Below are 21,143 nucleotides of genomic sequence, written 5' to 3'. Positions count from 1 at the left end.
GTTGCCACTGGAGTCCTCTTCAACTCCTCCATGACGACATCACAGAGCTGGTGGATGTTAGAGACCTTGCGCTCCTCCGCCTTCCATTTGAGGATGCCCCACAGAAGCTCAATAGGGTTTAGGACTAGAGACATGATTGGCCATCCAACACCTTTATCCCCAGCTTCTTTAGCAAGGCTGAGGTCGTTCCTGCCCTGCGACCCAGTCTCCTATGGGAAGGGATTGTGCTCTGCTTCAGTAGGTCACAGTACATGTTGGCTTTCATGGTTCACCCAATAAACGGTAGCTCCCAAGTGCCAGCAGCACTTATGCAGCCCCAGACCATGACACTCCCACCACCATGCTTGACTGTAGGCAAGACACCTGTCTTTGTACTCCTCACCTGGTTGCCGCCACACACGCTTGACACCATCAGAACCAAATAAGTTTATCTTGGTCTCATCAGACCACAGAACATGGTTCCAGTAATCCATGTTCTTAGTCTGCTTATCTTCAGCAAACTGTTTGTGGGCTTTCTTGTGCATGATCTTTAGAAGAGGCTTCCTTCTGGGACGACAGCCCTGCAGACCAATTTGATGCAGTGTATGATCTGAGCACTGACAGGCTGACACCCCCACCCCTTCAACCTCTGCAGCAATGCTGGCAGCACTCATCCATCTATTTCCCAAAGACAACCTCTGGATATGAAACTGAGCTTGTGCACTCAACCTCTTTGGTCGACCCATAGCGAGGCCTGTTTTGAGTGGACTTTGTTAAACCGCTGTATGGTCTTATACAAGCTGTACACTCACCACTTTACATTGTAGCAAAGTGTCATTACTTCAGTGTTTGTGAAATACTATATAATATATATATATATATATATATATATATATATATATATATATATATATATATATATACATATACATACACACACACACACACACACACACATATATATACACATATATACATATACACACACACTTATTGTACAGGACGCCAAGGTTGGGTCCTGGACGGATGCTAGGTGTCACTGCTATTTGGGTTTAGTCCTTTAAGAGTGACAGGTTGTTGTACTCAGGGGTATCCCCATTACAGGGTGAGGGGTTCCAGGACAGTAGTACAGAAGAGAGGAATGACTTGCAGTCATCTTGGCATTAGTAGTGGAGCAGTTGGGACCCGGAATTTTGGAGACCCTGAAGTGACAGTCGGTTGGGAAAAGGGCCTCCACTCCTGACTACAGGGACTCCAGTCCCCAAAGGGTTTAAGAGTCTCCAGGAAGCAGAACTAGGTGTGATGGTGTGTACGACATTGATCCAATGGCCTTATTGTCTTACTTGCGTTTGTTACAACTGAAAGGTCTTTATATAACAGTCTACTCTTTAGCCAATTCATTATCCTCGTCATACCTTGTTGTAAAGGTGAGGTCTTTAATGATTTTCAATACAGGAGGAAATTTTGTGCATTATCGGAAAATGTTCAGCATCTACACTGATTGTGTACGGTTTCTTTGGTTAAAGCTTTAAAAAACTTAAGTAAAAGAGAAATATATAACCAGCACTATACTGTCACCAGTCAGTGTCCCTGACCACCGTTACAATTATGATTCTATACTGCAATAGTGATCGTATGTTAAAAAAATAAATTGATAAATTAGTCATACCTCTTACTAAATACCTTGGACTGTCTATTTTCCAAAAAGGGGTAATTAGTGGGATGCTTGTACTATTCTGGCATTTTTGGGCCTCAAGAAATAAGGTCAGTACATTGTGATAGATCAGATTGTGGACTCTATAACTTACCTACAGACTAAATAATGTCAATGAAGAAAAACTTTTTTTTTTTTCAAAATTGTTTTTTTCTTTATGCATTTTAAATGTTTTTTGACATGCCTGAAAAACACATCACAAACACCGGAAAATGGATAAAAACACAGATAGAACAGCATGAACCTAGGAATTAAAAGCTGAACTTCAAGCAGATATGCATAAAAAATAAAACATGTGTCTCTATTCATTACGTTTTGAGAAGTAGTTTCTGCATTTTGTTTTCAAGTTTAAATCCCTTTTTTTGCTAGGAACCCTTTTTTTTTGCTAGGAAAAAATCCTTTTCTGACGTTCATTGACGGACACAGCTTCATATCTTCATTGACAGTTGGGTTATGTTTCCCTTCATAGGAGAAGGACACTAGGTGAAAAAGAGTTAAAGCTCAGCTACGCCCCTAGGGTGTCCCAGAGGGTATACTCCCACCTACTGCTATAGGATCTCCGTTTAGTAACAGTGACACAAGAATACATAACCCAATTCCACAGAGGAGTGGGTGCTGTGTCCATCAATGAACATCAGAGAAAAGGATTTTACGGTAAGACAAAAATCCAGTTCTCTTTCGTTCAAGGACAGACACAGCTTCTTATCTTCATTGACAATTGGGACATCCCAAAGCAGTGTCATAATGAGGGGTGGGAAACTCAGAAAAAAGAACCGAAATCTCAAAAGGGCTAAACAGCCAAACAGGTAACCAAAGTGCCCAACCAGGACCAACTGGGGCTCATTTACAAGGAAGGAGAAAAAAAAAAAAAAAAAAACACACCCACAAGAGGCTGTAGCCTCTGCAACAGCGGCCTGCAAAACTTTGCAGCCAAAAACATCAACCGCAGATGCCAGGACATCAACCTTTTAAAACTTGGTGAATGTACGTAGATGACCAGGTGCCGCCTTGCAAACCTGGACCACTGACACCTGAAGGAAGGCCCAGGAGGCACTAAGCATCCTCGTAGAATGCGCCTTAACAGGAAAAGGTGGAATCTGACCCTTAATGGAATAGGCCTGCACCACCGTCGGCCTGATCCATCCGGAAATGGTCGCAGCAGATGTGGCCTGCCCCTTACGAGAACCATCCGTAAGGACAAATAAGGAACCCGATTTGGGAATTGACTCACCGCCAATTGAGTCACCGCCAGTTACACCCTGATGGCTTGCACCACATCCAGAGAATGTAAGGCAATCTCTTTGGATGTTTTGGCTTAAAGCGGAGTTCCGGGCACAAAATCGATATTTTTTTTTTGTGCCCGTCCGCTAGTTCAGCATAACCTGAAAAGGAATTGGATAGTTAGGTTTTTTTTAAAAAACTCACCTTGTAAACGACGATCGTAAATACTCACCTCAGGGTACTTCCTCCCTCAGCGCCGCGGCTCCGCTGTCACTTCCTGCGCTGCGATGATTCCTGGGAGCTGAACGTCATCGCTCCCAGGAATCAATGCGACGGCACCGGCCCCGCTCGTCACTTCCGGGCGACGCCGCATTCCCCTGCTAAACAGCTTCTGGGCAAGCGGTTTAGGAATGCGGCACCGCACCGGAAGTGACGAGAGGGGCCGATGCAGGCGCATTCTGGGACAAGAAGACGCGGAAGAAGACACAGAAGAGGACTGCGCCGGCTTCAGCTGCCCACAAGAGAGATGGAAACGCAGTGGAAGAAATTTTATAAGTAAGTATTTCTTCTAAAAGGTAAGTGCGAACCGGGACAGATCAGAGGCTAGCCATTGTGGAATGTGCTAGCCCTGACTGTCCCGGGGGTAATGTTTGTTAAAAAATGACTTCTGTGCCCGGAACTCCGCTTTAAGGACACAGCGATGGCAACACAACATCCTGATTCAAATGGAAGCCAGAGACAAACTTAGGAAGGAATGACTGACAGGGACAGAGAACCACCAGGTAAGGCGACCAACAGGATAACTGAGCCAGTTCTGCATGCCGCCCCTGCGTGCCGAAGTAATAGCCACCAGGAAGGCCACCTTGTGTGAACCGACAGCACCAGATTAAGATCCCACTGAGGCACCAGGGACCTTACTGGAGAAGCCACACGGCGAACCCCCTGCACGAAGATGTGCACCAAAGAATTTGTGGCCAACGAAGCTTCGGAATAAAATTGCCAAGGCGGCAATCTGGCACTTGATGGTGCCCAGGGTCAAATACTTTTCTGTACCACTTTGCAGAAGCTCCAGCGGGCGTGATAACGAAAAAGAACAGGGGGAAACCCTCAGAAAATCACAAAGTAATGTACACCTTCCGGGAAGATGATTTTCTAGCTCTTCGAGTAGGAATCACCAAATCAGACAATCCTCTATCCTTCAGTACCTGTCTTTCAATAGACAGGCTGTTAAAGCCAGCAACTGTAAAGCAGGATAGAAGATCGGTCCCTAAGACAACAGATCTTCTCTGGGGGGGGAGCCGCCAAGGAGCATCGGCGACCGGTCTTACCAACCCTGCCTACCAGGACCGACGAGGCCAGTCCGGGCCCGACAGAATGACTGGAATATCTTCTGCCTCAATTCTGCACAGAAGTCTCGGCAGAAGCTGTAATGGAGAAAGGGCATATATTATAAGATACTGGCCACAGGGGCCATGAGAGTGTCTGCGGCATCTGCCAAAGGATCTCAAGACCTTGCCACAAACCTCTGAACCTTCTGGTTGAGGCGAGAAGCAAAAAGGTCCACATCGGAAGTCCCCCACCAGAGACACAGTTGGTGAAACACCTCCTGGAGAAGAGAATATTCGCCCGGACTCGGGGCCTGCCGACAGTCTGCCTGCCAGTTTTCCACCCCTGGAATGTGCACAGCAGAGAGCTGAAACATATCAAGCTGCCCACCTTAGAATACTGGCCAAGTCTTTGGCCGCAAGGGCACTCTTTGTGCCCCCTTGATGATTGACAAATGCCACAGCCGTGGCATTGTCCAATTGAATCCTTTCCGGACATCCCTGTAGACGATCGGTCCACTGGAACAGGCAAAGCCTGATAGTCCAAATTTCCAGGATGTTGTCGGCAGACTGGACAGCTCCCGAGTCCAAACACCCTGGGCTGAGTACAAATACCCTGGGCCGAGTTTGTGCCCACGGTACCTCCCCATCCGGACAAACTGGAATCCGTGGAAATCACCATCAAGTAGAGGAAAAGGAAGGATTTTCCCTGTCGAAGCGCCGGGGAGTGGAGCCACCACAGCAAGGAGCGCCTCGAACTCCGATTCAACCGGATCAGATTTTCCAGGGACCAAGGATTCTTGTCCCATTTGGCCAGAATCTCCCTTTGCAGAGGTCTGGTGTGAAACTGAGCAAACAGAACTGCCTCGAAGGTGGAGACCATCAACCCCAGCACTTGCATACAAGTCTTGAGAGATGACAGGCAGTTGGACAACAGGAGCTGAATAGAATGCTGCAACTTTTGCGGTTTTGCCTCTGGAAGAAACGTTTGAGCCAAGGCTGAATCCAATGTCAGCCCGAGGTAATCCAATCTGTTGGATGGGATCTGGGCTGATTTATGAAAATTCAGCATCCAGCCGAATTCTTGTAAAGTTCGCACAGTGATGTCCAAATCGTCCTGTAAGACGGATCGAGACTCTGCTCACAGAAGGAGATCGTCAAGGTACCAAAGTACCGCAATCCCCCTCTTTTTGAGCAAGACAAGCACCGGGGCCAACACTTTTGTGAACACCCAAGGAGCTAAAGCGAGACCAAAGCTTAACGCCACAAATTGATAGTGCTCCTTGCCCATGGCGAAGCAAAGAAAATGCTGATGCCCGACATAGATAGGGATAAGAAGGTAAGCGTCCTTGATATCGATAGAGGCTAGAAAATCCCCTTGATGAAGGAAGGCACTAAGGTGCGACTGGAGTCCATTCTGAATTTCTGAACCCACACAAAAAGGTTCAGGGCCTTGAGGTCCAAGATTGGACAGACCGTGCCCCTCCTTTCTGGGAACAGTGAAAAGGTTTGAGTAAACCGCCTGAAAACTTTCCAACTCTGGAACTGGTACAATAACCCATTGTGAGAGCAAATCTTGTACCTCTCTAATAAGGCCCTGAAGCCGATCGGGGACAGGTGCAGGTTGGAAGGAAAAAACCTCGTTGGAGGCAAGGACCGAAACTCGATCTTGTAACCGGGGCCGGATCAATTGGTGAACCCATTTGTCTTGAATAAGAGGTCCACAGGTCTGGAAAGAAACAAAGACGTCCCCCCACCCCATGTATGGGTGAGGTCGTCCCTTAAGGCAAAGGAGGACTTGTCTGCGGAGCCAGCAGAACCTGCTATTGACTTACCAACCCAGGGTCTCTTGGAACCTCCTGAGAAGGCACGGAAGGGTTTTGAACCCATATCCTGCACCCCCCGCAGGACGGAAGGGCCGCTTGTGGGCTGAGAAGAGAGGACCACCTTTACAGCAAGGCTCTCTGCTTTTTGTGACCACCTTTACAGCAAGGCTCTCTGCTTTTTGTGACCTATGGAAGTAAGGTTTTCTTACCTCTCATGAGACCTTTTATGATCTCTTCCATCAAAACTCAGAACAGACGATCCCCCAAGAAGGGAAGATCCGTCAGCACCTTTTTGGAAGCCTGGTCCGCAGACAAGCATTTCAGCCCAATCATGCGGTGAAGGGTCACCGCAGTCACAGACCCCCTGCAGGCTAACGGGGCCGCGTCCAGGGAAGCATCAGAGATCTACTGCAACCCCTGCATCAGCTGGTCCGCCAATTCCACCAGCTCAGGGGGATGTTGCCCCCCTTCAAAATCATGGCGCAGAATTTTTGCCCATTCCGTTAAAGGTCTGAGAGACCAAGGTAATAGCGCACACCAGCCTAAAAATTTAACCTGCCACAGTGAAAAGATTGCGATCCAGAGACTCAGCCTTCCTGTCTACAGGGTCTTTAAGAGACTGAGCATCCTCCACTGGTAGGTGATCGACCTTATCTAGCATGGAAACCTGAGAATCCACCACTGGTAGGACTGTCAGTTTCTTTAAGAGGATACTTCCTAGTGAAACTCTTACGTATCCCAACCATGCAATTCAAGGAACCTCACTGAATAGCAACCACCTTGTCAATTATAGGCAGGAAAGGGGAACACCTTAGTCGTCTTGAAAGGTTTGGTGGTACCAATTTTAAAGTTTCCCGCACAGATACAATTAGTGACTCCACAAGCGCATTTTTTTGCACAGATGTAGTGGAAGAGGATTCATCCTCCATGTCTTAGCACTCAAAGTGCGTGGACGCAGACCATGTGGGGTGATTGGCATCCGGAGCAGCCATATCAACATAGGAATTCTCAGATGCAGAGGAAGCAGGTGAACGCGGAAGGCCCTTTTTACCATGTTTCTTCTGAAGGGCCATATCCATTTTAGACACTAGTGACTGCAGGACCGCTGTTGTTGCCGCTTGGGTGGACTGCGATTCAGAGGGTCCCGCAGACTCAGTGGGTCAGGCGGTGACACTTGCTCTGGGGGCTCCATATTAAAACCTCGAGACCACTAAGTGCACACAAAAAAAACTTTTGAAAAAATGTTGTAAAATTCCACCACCGCTCGATGGCACTACAGGTCCCAGCACACTACTATAGCAGGAGAAAGCATCATACAGCCCCAGGGACTCACTACCACCGCTTGGAGAGAGAGAAGTACAAACTGCATGCTCCACGCCGTTCGGCAAGGAAGAGGGAACGTCCGTACTGGAACTAGAGGCCCACCGCCGAGCACCACTCCCGTGGCTACAAGAAAATTGCCGCCCTAGACTGCAATGGGAAACAAAAATGTCTGCCGGGCTACACAAACATAAGCTCCAAAACAGTCAGCTAAGGGAAAATTGCAGCGCCACACGGTGGGAACGTGGCTCACTGGACCCCAGGACCATTTCAGGTACTACAGTGGTGATCGAAAGTTTGGGCACCCCAGGTAAAAATTTGTATTAATGTGCATAAAGAAGCCAAGGAAAGATGGAAAAATCTCCAAAAGGCATCAAATTACAGATTAGAAATTCTTATAATTTGTCAACAAAAGTTAGATTTTATTTTCGTCATTTACACTTTCAAAATAACAGAAAACAAAAAAATGGGGCCTGCAAAAGTTTGGGCACCCTGCAGACTTAATATCTTGTACTGCCCCCTTTGGCAAGTATCTCAGCTTGTAAACGCTTTTTGTAGCCAGCCAAGAGTCTTTCAATTCTTGTTTGAGGTATCTTTGCCCATTCTTCCTTACAAAAGTCTTCCAGTTCTTTGAGATTTCTGGGCTGTGTCACGCACTGCTCTTTTAAGGTCTATCCATAGATTTTCAATTATGTTGAGGTCAGGAGATTGTGAAGGCCATGGCAAAACCTTCAGTTTACGCCTCTTGATGTAATCCCCCGTGGATTTCGAGGTGTGTTTAGGATCATTATCCATTTGTAGAAACTATCCTCTTTAACTTCAGCTTTTTCACAGATGGCATCAAGTTACCATCCAAAATTTGCTGAAATTTTATGGAATCCATTTTTCCTTCTACTCGTGAGAGGTTCCCTGTGCCACTGGCTGCAATACAACCCCTAAGCATGATTGATCCACCCCCATAACAGTTGGACAGTGTTCTTTTCATTAAATTCTGTGCCTCCTCTTCTCCAAACGTACCTTTGCTCATTCCGGCCAGAAAGTTAAATTTTAACCTCATTGGTCCACAGAACTTATTTCCAAAATGCATCAGGCTTGTCTATATGTTCATTTGCAAAGTTCAAACGCTGATTTTTGTGGTGAGGACGTAGAAGAGTTTTTCTTCTGATGACTCTTCCATGAAAACTAGGGATGCACCGAAATGAAATTCTTGGCCGAAGCCGAATAATAATAAAATGTTTGGCCGAAGGCCGAATACCGAACGCGGTGTTTAACATTTTTTCCATTTATTTTGCCAATTTTTTGTCCTCTCACTCTCTCTCTCTCTCGTCCTCTCACTCTCTCTCTCTCTCGTCCTCTCACTCTCTCTCTCTCTCGTCCTCTCACTCTCTCTCTCTCTCGTCCTCTCACTCTCTCTCTCTCTCGTCCTCTCACTCTCTCTCTCTCTCGTCCTCTCACTCTCTCTCTCTCTCGTCCTCGCTCTCTCGTCCTCTCTCTCGCTCTCTCGTCCTCTCTCTCGCTCTCTCGTCCTCTCTCTCTCTCTCTCGTCCTCTCTCTCTCTCTCTCGTCCTCTCTCTCTCTCTCTCGTCCTCTCTCTCTCTCTCTCGTCCTCTCTCTCTCTCTCGTCCTCTCTCTCTCTCTCTCGTCCTCTCTCTCTCTCTCTCGTCCTCTCTCTCTCTCGTCCTCTCTCTCTCTCGTCCTCTCTCTCTCTCGTCCTCTCTCTCTCTCGTCCTCTCTCTCTCTCGTCCTCTCTCTCTCTCGTCCTCTCTCTCTCTCGTCCTCTCTCTCTCTCGTCCTCTCTCTCTCTCGTCCTCTCTCTCTCTCTCTCGTCCTCTCTCTCTCTCGTCCTCTCTCTCTCTCGTCCTCTCTCTCTCTCTCGTCCTCTCTCTCTCTCTCGTCCTCTCTCTCTCTCTCGTCCTCTCTCTCTCTCTCGTCCTCTCTCTCTCTCGTCCTCTCTCTCTCTCTCGTCCTCTCTCTCTCTCTCGTCCTCTCTCTCTCTCTCGTCCTCTCTCTCTCTCTCGTCCTCTCTCTCTCTCTCGTCCTCTCTCTCTCTCTCGTCCTCTCTCTCTCTCTCGTCCTCTCTCTCTCTCGTCCTCTCTCTCTCTCTCGTCCTCTCTCTCTCTCTCGTCCTCTCTCTCTCTCTCGTCCTCTCTCTCTCTCTCTCTCTTGTCCTCTCTCTCTCTCTCTCTCTCTTGTCCTCTCTCTCTCTCTCTCTCTCTTGTCCTCTCTCTCTCTCTCTTGTCCTCTCTCTCTCTCTCTCTCTTGTCCTCTCTCTCTCTCTCTCTTGTCCTCTCTCTCTTGTCCTCTCTCTCCCTAAATGTTACTGTAGGGAATGGGATTCAGTGCACACTGCAGCCTTGTACCATAGGGTTAATGTTAGTGACACTGTAGGGATTGGGAAGGATGCTGGGAATGGAAATCAGAAAGCATGCAGGCAGCCTTGTAAATTTTAATTACAAATACAGGGCACTGGGCAGGTCAGGGTTAATGTGGTAACATCAATTACTCAGTGACAGTCAGTCAGTGTCAGTGTGGACTCGATCAGATTATACAGTCTCTCATAGTGGTGGTAGTAGGAGGCTGGAGGTTGACTAGTAGTAGCCTGAAAAGGAGCACAGCCGCATACATACATTACTCACTCGTGCACTGCAGCCCGCCTTACACATTCAGTGAGTCTTACTCCCCTCCCTAGTTTTTTCAATGGCACATTCAGGAAGCCAATCACGCCGTGAGTAGCGGCACAGCGGAACCAATCAGGTGTGCAGGCACGCGTGATTGGTTCGCTGTGCCGCTAATCACGGCGTGATTGGCTTCCTGAATGTGCCATTGAAAAAACTAGGGAGGAGAGTAAGACTCACTAAATGTGTAGGGCGGGCTGCAGTGCACGAGTGAGTAATGTAATGTATGCTCACCGCTGAAGTGTCCCGGCTTCACGTAAGTCTGAGTCCTCCTCCGAGTCCCTTCCCCCTGTAAATATCGTGACCTCGGCGATATGAATATCGCCTACGGCCACAGAACGATAGTCGATGATATTTCGACTATCGTTCAGCCCTATTATTTGGCACAAAATTATTCGGCCTTTTGACTTATTCGGCCGAACACCGAAAGTGCTATTTTTTCTATTTTCGGCCGAATAATGTTCGGCCGCCGAACATTCGGTGCATCCCTAGTTTTAAATGCCCAGACTCATCTGACCTTGCCCCAACAATCAGCACCATGGGATCTTCTAAGCAGTTGTCTAGAAAACTGAAAATAGTTGACGCTCACAAAGCTGGAGAAGGCTAGAAGATAGCAAAGTGTTTTCAGATGTCAATATTCTCTGTTCAGAATGTAATTAAGAAATGGCAGTCATCAGGAACAGTGGAAGTTAAAGCAAGATCTGGAAGACCAAGAAAAATAGAACAGCTCGCAGGATTGTGAGAAAAACAATTCAAAACTCACATTTCACTGCACGAGCCCTCCAGAAAGATCTGGCAGACACTGGATTTGTGATACACTATTCCACTATAAAGAGATACTTGTACAAATATGGTTTTCATTAGGGATGCACCAAATGTTCGGCGGCCGAACATTATTCGGCCGAAAATAGAAAAAATAGCACTTTCGGTGTTCGGCCGAATAAGTCAAAAGGCCGAAAAATTTTGTGCCGAATAATAGGGCTGAACGATAGTCGATATATCATCGACTATAGTTCTGTGGCCGTAGGCGATATTCATGAATATCGCCGAGGTCACGATATTTACAGGGGGAAGGGACTCGGAGGAGGACAGGAGGACTCACAGACTTCCGTGAAGCCGGGACACTTCAGCGGTGAGCATACATTACATTACTCACTCGTGCACTGCAGCCCGCCCTACACATTCAGTGAGTCTTACTCTCCTCCCTAGTTTTTTCAATGGCACATTCAGGAAGCCAATCACGCTGTGATTAGCTGCACAGCGAACCAATCACGCGTGCCTGCACACCTGATTGGTTCCGCTGTGCCGCTACTCACGGCGTGATTGGCTTCCTGAATGTGCCATTGAAAAAACTAGGGAGGGGAGTAAGACTCACTGAATGTGTGGGGCGGGCTGCAGTGCACGAGTGAGTAATGTATGTATGCGGCTGTGCTGCTCCTTTCCAGGCTACTACTAGTCCACCTCCAGCCTCCTACTACCACCACTATGAGAGACTGTATAATCTGATCGAGTCCACACTGACACTGACTGACTGTCACTGAGTAATTGATGTTACCACATTAACCCTGACCTGCCCAGTGCCCTGTGTCTGCAATTAAAATTTACAAGGCTGCCTGCATGCTTTCTGATTTCCATTCCCAGCATCCTTCCCAATCCCTACAGTGTCACTAACATTAACCCTATGGTACAAGGCTGCAGTGTGCACTGAATCCCATTCCCTACAGTAACATTTAGGGAGAGAGAGAGAGAGGACAAGAGAGAGAGAGAGAGAGAGAGAGAGAGAGAGAGGACAAGAGAGAGAGAGAGAGAGAGAGACATGAGAGGACAAGAGAGAGAGTGAGAGGACAAGAGAGAGAGAGAGAGAGACACGAGAGGACAAGAGAGGACAAAAAATTGGCAAAATAAATGGAAAAAAATGTGAAACACCGCGTTCGGTATTCGGCCTTCGGCCAAACATTTTATTATTATTCGGCTTCGGCCAAGAATTTCATTTCGGTGCATCCCTATTTAAAACCTTTGAGATTGACATCACCTGGTCTTCCCAGACGATGATTGAGAACAATCCATGACACTGGCAGGTCTCAGCCTTGCAAAGGGCGCAGTGCATGCTATAAATTCTGCAGGGTGCCCAAACTTTTGCAGATACCATTTTTTTGGTTTTCTGTAATTTTGAAAGTGTCAATGATGGAAATAAAATCTAACTTATGTTGACATATTATAAGAATGTCTAATCTGTAATTTGATACCCTTTTGAGATTTTTCCATTTTTCCTTGGCTTCTTTATGCACATTAATACAAATTTTTACCTGGAGTGCCCAAACTTTCGATGACCACCACTGTATATCAAGCAAGAGGGGCCTTGCTAGGACCTTCAGCTCCCAGGAATCAATGCAAGGAGGAAGTGACAGCACGGGCCACGGCCGCAGAAGGAGGAAGTGGAAGAAAGGCAAGTATGTTTTCTTCAATAAGGTAACAAAAAAAAAAAAATTCATTATCCATTTGTTTTTCAGGTGACCTAGAGCAAGCAGATGGCCCAAAAATTGATTTTGTCGATTTTGAGGCCGGAACTCCGCTTTAAGGTGAAAATCCGACACCACCTTAGGGAGAAAAGACGGTTTTGGCCGGAGGACCACTTTATCCCTGTGGACCACCAAAAAAGGCAAACAGGACAGCGCCGCCAACTCAGACTCTGCAAGCAGAAGTAATAGCCACTAGAAAGGCAACCTTCTGCGACAAGGAAAGCAGAGAAATCTCGATACTATTCTCAAAGGGAGGCTTTTGAAGGACAAAACCAGATTGAGATCCCACGCAGGTAACGGAGATCTCCTCGGAGGAGCCAGATGACGCACCCCCTGGAGGAAAGTGCGAATCAAGCTATTCATTGCCAACAGACGTTGGAAGTAAACAGCCAAGGCCGACACCTGGCCCTTGATAGTACCAAACACCAAGCGCTGCTCAACCCCGTTTTGAAAAATGGTCAAAACCCTAGCTATAGAAAACAAGCGAGGGTGCAGCTGCAGCGATTCACACCATGCAGATTTTTTTTAAATTGATCGTCCACCCGAGTTCCTGAAGGGTCTGAATCTTGATAGAGATGTAGCCCAACAGATCTGAGTGGGAGACTGCTTGCAACAGGAGATCGTCCAGATATCCCAGAATTGAGATACCTCGCCGACGTAACAAGGCCAGTACAGGGGCCAAGAATTTGATAAATACCCTGGGAGCCGAGGCAAGACCAAAAGGTAACGCCAAAAATTCAAAATGCTCCTCTGCCACCCCAAAGCGGAGGAATCACTGGTGCCCCTAAAAAATGAGGACGTGGGGATACGCATCTATGAGATCGATGGAAGCCAGAAAATCCCCCTGATTCAAAGATGCCACCACTGACAGAATGGACTACATTCGAAACTTCTGCACCCGCAAAAAATGGTTCAGAGCCTTGAGATCCATATTTGGATGCAGCTTGCCCTCCTTTCTGGGCACCGTGAACAGGTTTAAATAGAAACCTTGAGAGCGTTCCTTCTGAGGAACCGAAACAATCACCCCTTGAGCCAGATCTTGCACAGCCTCCCGCAGATCTTTCAAAAGCTCTAGAGACAGGCAAAGAATTGACTGAACAAACCTGTCCCCTGGCCGGGACCAGAATTCGATCTTGTACCTGGAACAAATCATTTTGCGAACCCAAGCATCTTGAATGAAGTCCAGGGTTCCTGGAAGAAGCGCAGACCCCCCCCCCCCCACTCCACTCCTCAGCCGGGTGAGGGCACCCCTTCATGCTGAAGAGGACTTGTCAGCAGCACCAGACTGACCGGCCTTGGGCTTGCCCCCCAAAACTTTTTAGCCTCTCCAGAAGCTCTGAACAGCTTACCTTTTTCTTGTGCCCCAGATGCACAAAAAAAACGCTTGTGAGCAGAAAGGGACCACGCTTAGTACGGGGAGTCTTACCCTTGGGAGGATTGAGGAAGAAGAGTACTCTTCCCGCCAGTCAAGCCCTTGATCAACCCATCCAATGAGTCGCCAAAAAAAAAAAAAAAACTACCAGAAATGGGAGGTCAGCTAAGGCTTTCTTAGAAGCTTGGTCAGCCGACCAGCACTTCAGCCAAACCATGCATCTTAAGAAAATGCCCACGGCCGAAACCCTGGCCACCAGGGGAACCGCATTCATAGACGCATCACACAGGAACACCAGACCCTGGATTACCTGGTCCAACAGTTCCAGGTGTTCTGGAGGAACAGTCTCGGGGGGGGGGGGGGGGGGGGGTCCAAAGACTCCCGCAAACCCCTAATCAACTCCATCACCACCTGTGAGACTAAAACAGACACAAATATTGGTTTCAAAATGGAACCCGCCAACAAGAGAAGATGGCGGGAAAGTGATTCCACCCACCTGTCCAAGGATCCGTAAAGACCAGGGAATCTTCCACAGGCACAAGAGTAGATTTTTTTAATCTGGAGACGGGATGGTCCACTTTAGGTGGCACCGTCCAATGGTTGGAGACCTTTTCAGTAGAAGGATACCGGCGTCAAAAGCGTTTTGGCACAACTAGCACGTGCTTAACATGCTGCCACTGGTCATTTACAATATCGTGAAAAGTGTCAGGACAAGGGAAAACCTTGCCAGCTTTTTGAGACTTCTGTGAGGCCAAAGCCACCCGCGTCCCTCATCAGCCACTTTTAAAGTGTTCCGTACTGAAATAATCAGGGCTTCCACTAATGCGCGTTCCCGCACTGCGGCTGTAGAGGACAGGTCCTATTCACCATCTGGCTGAGAGGACAGCGACCCCCCAGGAAGGGGAGCATCCGGGGCAACCTCATCATCCTCTGAATCAGAGGACAACTCCATAGACGGAGAAGTCAGCGGCTGTTTTCGGCTATTAACCTTTTTCATGACAAACTTTTGCCGCCAGGCTTTCCAGATCTGCTGAAATCGCGGCCAGCTACTGCGATCTGTAATGTCCGGGAGTCGCACAGAGTGGATCTGAGGGTGAATTCACAGTTTGGTACTCCATATTGCAAGTTGCAAAAAACGGATTACTGTCGCTTTAAAAAGTGCCGATCGCGGTTCCCACCACCAATTGCAGCAGTCTGCAGAGATCCCCTTTAAACTAAACAGCAGAGTATGCAGGGATATGTCCGCAGGGACCCCGGTACTGTACCACCTGAGAGAAAAGTCCTCCCGATCATTCCAGCAGCATGCAGACACAGGAAATTACCTAGGCCAGCAGCAGGAAACAGAGCACAGGAAGTCATCTCACCTGAACGAAAGGTCACGCTGCTCAGTGCGGCACAAGGGCTACACAAACATAATTGCCCATACAGTTGCAATAGGAAACTCAGGGAAAATGGCTGCCCCATACAAGTCTATGGGGAAAACAATACTTTGCCCACACTTAAGGGGGTGGCACCCATGGCGAACCATGCAGCCAGGGGCCGACTCTATGAAGGCCTCAGTACCCACAACAGGAACCAGCGAGCCCAAGGTACCATGACACCCCACAAGGCGCCCCAGACACACAGTCCCCTGCAGGAACAGGGAAGGGGGGGGGTTAGACACACAGACCGGGCAGGCCAGGGGCATCTTTCAGGAGGTACACATCCCATTATCCCCAGGAGAGGGCGGACATCCCCCTAAGGCCACCAGGGGCAAGGGGGCACATTTACTCATCATACCATGGACCAGATGGGCTCCGCTCTGGGCAAACTGCCTCCCAACCAAAGTGGGGGTGCTGCCAACTGAGGGGTAAGCTGCGACGCATGGCAATCCAGGTCATCGCGTCCCGGCGAGGCAACCGCTCGCAGGCTTGTCCCCATCCGGAAAAGGGGCACCGTCGTGGTTAGGCCTAGTGCAGGACAATAACCTGCTCATGCTCGGAGGCCAGGCAAGGGGGACCATAAGGATCTAGCTTATCCAGTGCGAAGCCCAAGCCAGCATCATTGCTTGTAGCTCACCAGGAAAATTCATCCCTGAACACTAGCTAGCGGGTAAAGAAAAAAGAAAATATTCTGAAAAGAATACGAAAAAAAACTGAGACCAGAGTCCCAGCAGGAAACTTAGGTCCTACTCCTTCTCTAGGCAGAAACAAACTGATTGGCTGGGCTGTGTCTGTGAGGGTTATGTCTGGAGGGACAGCCCCATGGGCGTGTATATGTAAAAACGTTGTACTAATGTACTGCCTAGACCACTCCTGCAGGTGGCAGTATAACCACATAGCTCATGAAGATGAGGCTGCGCCCGTCAATGGATGATCGAGAAAAACATTTTTTTCTTCACAATTGTTGGTCTATTTTTTTTTTGTTTATAGCGCAAAAAAGTAAAAACCTCAGAGGGGTGATCAAACACCACCAAAAGAAAGCAATTTTTTTGGGGGGGGGGGGGGGGGGGACGAGGAGACATCAATTTTATTTGGGTAGAGTGTAGCACATCCACGCAATTATCAGTTAAAATAACGTAAAGCTGTATCGCAAAAAATGGCCTTGTCATTAAGGGCTGGTAAACCTTACGGAGTTGAAGTGGTTAGACGCTTTTACAGGTTACCTGTTTAGAGTTACAGAGGAAGTCTAGCGCTAGAATTATTGCTCTCACTAATGTTCGCTGTGATATCTCACACGTGTGGTGCGAACACCGTTTACATATGCGCGTGCAACTTATGTACGTGTTCACTTTTGCACACAAGCACTGAGGGAAGGGGGCATTTTAAATTTTGTTCTTATTTTATTTTTAAAATTCTATTTTTTTTTTTTAATTACTTTTATTACTATTACAAGGAGTTTAAACATCCCCTGTGAAAGAAATAAGGATGACAGGTCCTCTTTATGGAGAGATCTGGGGTAAAAAAAAAAAAAAAATCAAATCTATTCTTTCTCCTTAAAAACAAAAGATCAAAAAAAGAAAAAGTGATCTTTTGCTTGAAAGAAAAAAAAAAAAAACAACCCAGGACCAGAAGTGATACAACAATCGCTCTGGTCCTCCAAGGCCATAGAGGGGATCAAAAACGTATTGCCTCTGACCAGCCAGCCTCACTGTAGGATAATTTCTCAGGCGAGACAGGGGAAACTAAGTCCAAGAGACACTAGCGAGCGGCAGTAGGGGCATCCCCTCCTGCCACCTCTAAAAGCGTTTTAGCAGGTTATGAGCAGCTCAGAACTATTTCAAAAGAAAACCAGTCGCCGGCTGAAAAAAATATAATATCGGGGTAATGGCTGATATATTGCTGTTGGGCAAGCGGTTAATACATTTCTTATTATTTATTTATTTTTTTTTAATGCAGGCAATGAGAGTACCTGAACTTAACCTGGTATCCACCCATTTTAAGGTTATGCTATGTGGAAAAGTTGTGTAAACCTAACCTAGACGGTCACAAAAGCAAATCCTTGGACAAGTAGGATCCCTAACTTATATGCCTTTCATCTGTGTATTTAGCCATTTGCCTGGAGTTCACCATTAAATTACTTTTTGTAATGCCTTTCTTATATATAGTTGTGATTAGCGATATCTACCCTCAAGAGATCCGATTTATATATGAGACATTAGGCATGTGGTGGAATATGTGCACATTGCTATAAATAAGAAATAGTAATAACAAAAGTAAAGAAATAAATGAATAAAATGCAGATAATTACTTACCACCCCCTTCTTTCTGACAGGCCTTTCCAAAGTGGATCTGTGCGCACCATTCTTTCTATAAGTTTTTTCCATAACATTCCTTCTGAAATCACCCTTTGCCATTCTTTACACACAAGTTCGGCAGCACAAAGCGATCGTGCATCTAGGTAGGAGAGAATGTTTTCTGCAATATGTTCCAAGCCCTGCTCTATAAAACAAAAATATATATGTAACTAAACAGCACAATCAGCAGTGAATTATGTTGCAATACAAAATAAGAGCCGTTTCAAGTGTGCATTAAGTTGCATTTTAGGCATGTTACCATTGAAAACTGTATAACTTTCTTTTACATGCAAATGCATCAAATAATGCAGCAAGAAAAAAACTGGATTTTTTCTGGAAGAACTGGAAGAACATACTCTAAAATCCTTTTCTCTGAAGTTCATCGACAGACCTAGCTCCTATCTTCATTACCCTTGAGGCACTAGGCTGGAAAAAAAAAAAAAAATAAACTTTACCACGCCCACAGGGGCTGTCCCTGCAGGTATAACCCCACGCACTCTGCTTCAGATTGCAATTTCATTGCAAGCAGTGTTTAGAAGACAAAAAAAAAAAAAACCCATACACTCAAAAGTAGAAGGGCGGGTGCTGCGTCTGTCAAACTTCAGAGAAAAGGATTTTACGATAAGATCTTACAAAAACTCCAGTCTTCTCTCTATCGTTCGACAGACGCAGCTCCATATCTTCATTACCATTGGGGTGTCCCAAAGCAGTATTGTCATGAGGAGTGGAAGAACGCAAAGAACGTAATTCCCAGAAGGCTAAACTTAGCCAACCAGGAACAACTGGAGCTCACCCAGAAAAAAAACATACACCCTCAAAGAACAAAAAAGATTCTCTTTAAACCGCAGCCTGCAAAACCTCGCGGCCCAAAAAGAGGAAGCCGAAGATGCCAACACATCTACATTGTTGAACTTCGTAAAAGTATCCAGGGACAACCAAGTTGCCGCCTTGCAAACTTGTCTCACAGACTCTTGATGGTGAAAAGCCCAAGAGGGACTCAGCGCCTTAGTAGAATGCGCCTACATCGGGAAAGGAGGAACCTGACCCTTCAGTGAACAAACCTGAACCGCTGTCTGCCTGATCCCTCTGGATACGGTCGCAGTAGACGCAGCCAATCCTTTACGAGGTCCCTTGATAAGGACAAAAAGAGCGTCTGATTTCCTAAACGACTCAATGGCCTCCAGGTAAACCCTGATCGCCCGATCCACAGCCAAAGAGTGCAACGCAAATTCCTTAGAATGTTTGGGCAGGGGAAAGAGTCAAGGCAACACAATGTCATAGTTCAGATGAAAATCAGAAACCACCTTAGGAAGAAAAGACTGGCTAGGTCGAAGTACCACTTTATCTTTATGGACCACCAGATAAGGTGAACGGCAAGAGAAGGCCGCCATTTCAGATAGTCTGCAAGCAGAAGTAATAGCCACTAAAAAGGCAACCTTCTGAGACAACGAAAGCAGAGAAATCTCCTGAATGTTCTCAAAAGGAGGCTTTTGAAGAACAGAGAATACCAAATTGAGATCCCACGGGAGGTAGCGGGGACCGTCTGGGAGTAGCCACATGGGGTACTCCCTGAAAAAAAAAATACGAAGGTATGCGTGGCTAAAGGGCGTTAGAAATATATATAAAAGCTGATACTTGACCTTTGATAGTGCCCAAAGCAAACCGCTGTTCAACCCCTTTCTGTAGAAAGCCAAAACCCTAGCAAAGGAAAACAAGCGTGGGTGCACCTTCAGCGATTCACACCATAAAAAGTACGATTTCCACGCACGATGATATATCTTCCTCGAAGTTGACTTCCTCGCCTTCAATAGCATAGGAATCACAAAGTCAGAAAGATCTCCATCTCTCAACATCTGGCTTTCAACAGCCATGCCGTTAAAGCCAGCAACTATAAAGCAGGATGGAAGATTGGACCTTGAGAGAACAGATCTTCCCTGAGAGGAAGTCCCCAAGGTGCATCAGCGGCCAACCTTACCAGGTCGGCATACCAAGACCTGCGAGGCCATTCCGCAGCCACCAGAATGGTCGGAATCCCTTCCACCTCTATCCTGCGCAGAAGCCTTGGCAGGAGTTTCAAGGGAGGTAAGGAATAAATTAGCTGATGCTGACCCCAAGGAGCCACCAGAGCGTCTGTGGCATTGGCCAGAGGATCTCAACACCTGGCTATGAATCTCTGAACCTTCTTTTTGAGGCGAAAAGCAAACAGGAACAGGAGTCACGGAAAACACAGGAGAAGAAACACCTCCGGGTGCAGGGACCTCTCCCCTTGATCCAACACCTGACGACTCCGCTTGCCAGTTCTACACACCTGGAATGTGTGAATGTGAGAGGGCTGGAATACATTTTTCCTCCCAGGCCAGAATCTCAGCCACCTCTTTGGCTGCCAAGACACTCTTGGTGCCCCCCTGGTGATTGATGTAAGCCACAGCCGTGGCGTTATCTGATTGAAGCTGAACCGGACAATCTTCGAGACGAGTTGTACAATGGCTCAGACCAAGCTTTATTGCTCTGAGCTACAAAACATTTAATCGGTAGTTTCTACTCTTCCATTGTCCAGGTATCCTGGGCACAGAGCTTCCCCAGCACCCCACCCGAGCCTGATAGGCTGGCATCTGTGGGTCAACACCGTCCAAAACAATGAAAGGAAGGACTTGCCCAAGCAAAGTGCTGGAGACTGAATTCCATTTGACAATCTCCCCCTTTGCAAAGGTCTGGTATGGAACTGAGCAAACGGAAATGCCTCGAAGGTTGATACCATCAAACTCAAAGCCTGCATGCAAACTCGGAGAGGCTAGATTGTTCGCCAACAACCAAATCACCTCCTGCAACTTTTGCAGCTTGTCCGGGGGAAGAAAACACCTTAGCCAAGGCTGAGTCAAGCCCAGATAATCCAGTCTCAAGACAGGTGACGGCACGGATTTCTTGAAATTGACGCTCCAACAAAAACACTGCAGAGTTCCGACAGTGATCCCCCAACAAGACTGAAGGAGAGTCCGCAGTGATCCCCCAACAAAACTGAAGAAGTCGCCACCACCGTGCAGATGTATTCCATCCGAAACTTCTGTACCCGCACAAAGCGGGACCGCGAGTGTTGTGCGACCGAGTGTCAAGTGAGTGTAGCGGAGTGCTAGAGGGTGAGAAGGTAGAGTTAAGAAGCCAGGAAACAGCCACACAGGATAGACTTGAATTACTGAATCCCCAATTAGATTAGATTACTAGGTACAATGCCCGGCGGGTGTGGAGATGCGACTCAGTGTACATCTTGTGATATGTATGCGTTCCTTGATCATGCGATCAAGGGCGAATACAAATGCGCAATATGTAAGCACGTTGATTCCCTGGAAGCCCAGGTCCTGAATCTAGGGAAGCAGCTGGCAACACTGAGCCAAATGTCCATACCGAGGGAGAGCTGGGATC

At 47.2% G+C, this 21,143-nt stretch overlaps 1 protein-coding gene across 2 annotated transcripts in view; it reads right to left on the bottom strand.

Moving 5' to 3' along the window:
• FBXW11 (F-box and WD repeat domain containing 11) overlaps nt 1-21,143 on the bottom strand; it is a 565,949-nt gene that overhangs the window by 406,731 nt on the left and 138,075 nt on the right. For both annotated transcript variants that reach the window (XM_082256216.1, XM_082256217.1), the window contains one exon: nt 17,685-17,871. In XM_082256216.1, coding sequence (XP_082112342.1) covers nt 17,685-17,871 — 187 coding nt within the window. The remainder of the gene's footprint in view (nt 1-17,684; nt 17,872-21,143) is intronic.

Source organism: Pelophylax lessonae, assembly GCF_965119305.1.
Source record: "Pelophylax lessonae genome assembly, chromosome: 4".
Classification (NCBI taxonomy): Eukaryota; Metazoa; Chordata; class Amphibia; order Anura; family Ranidae; genus Pelophylax; species Pelophylax lessonae.
The sequence above is the reverse complement of the archived record's forward strand: the minus strand, read 5'-3'. Positions and strand labels throughout refer to the sequence as shown.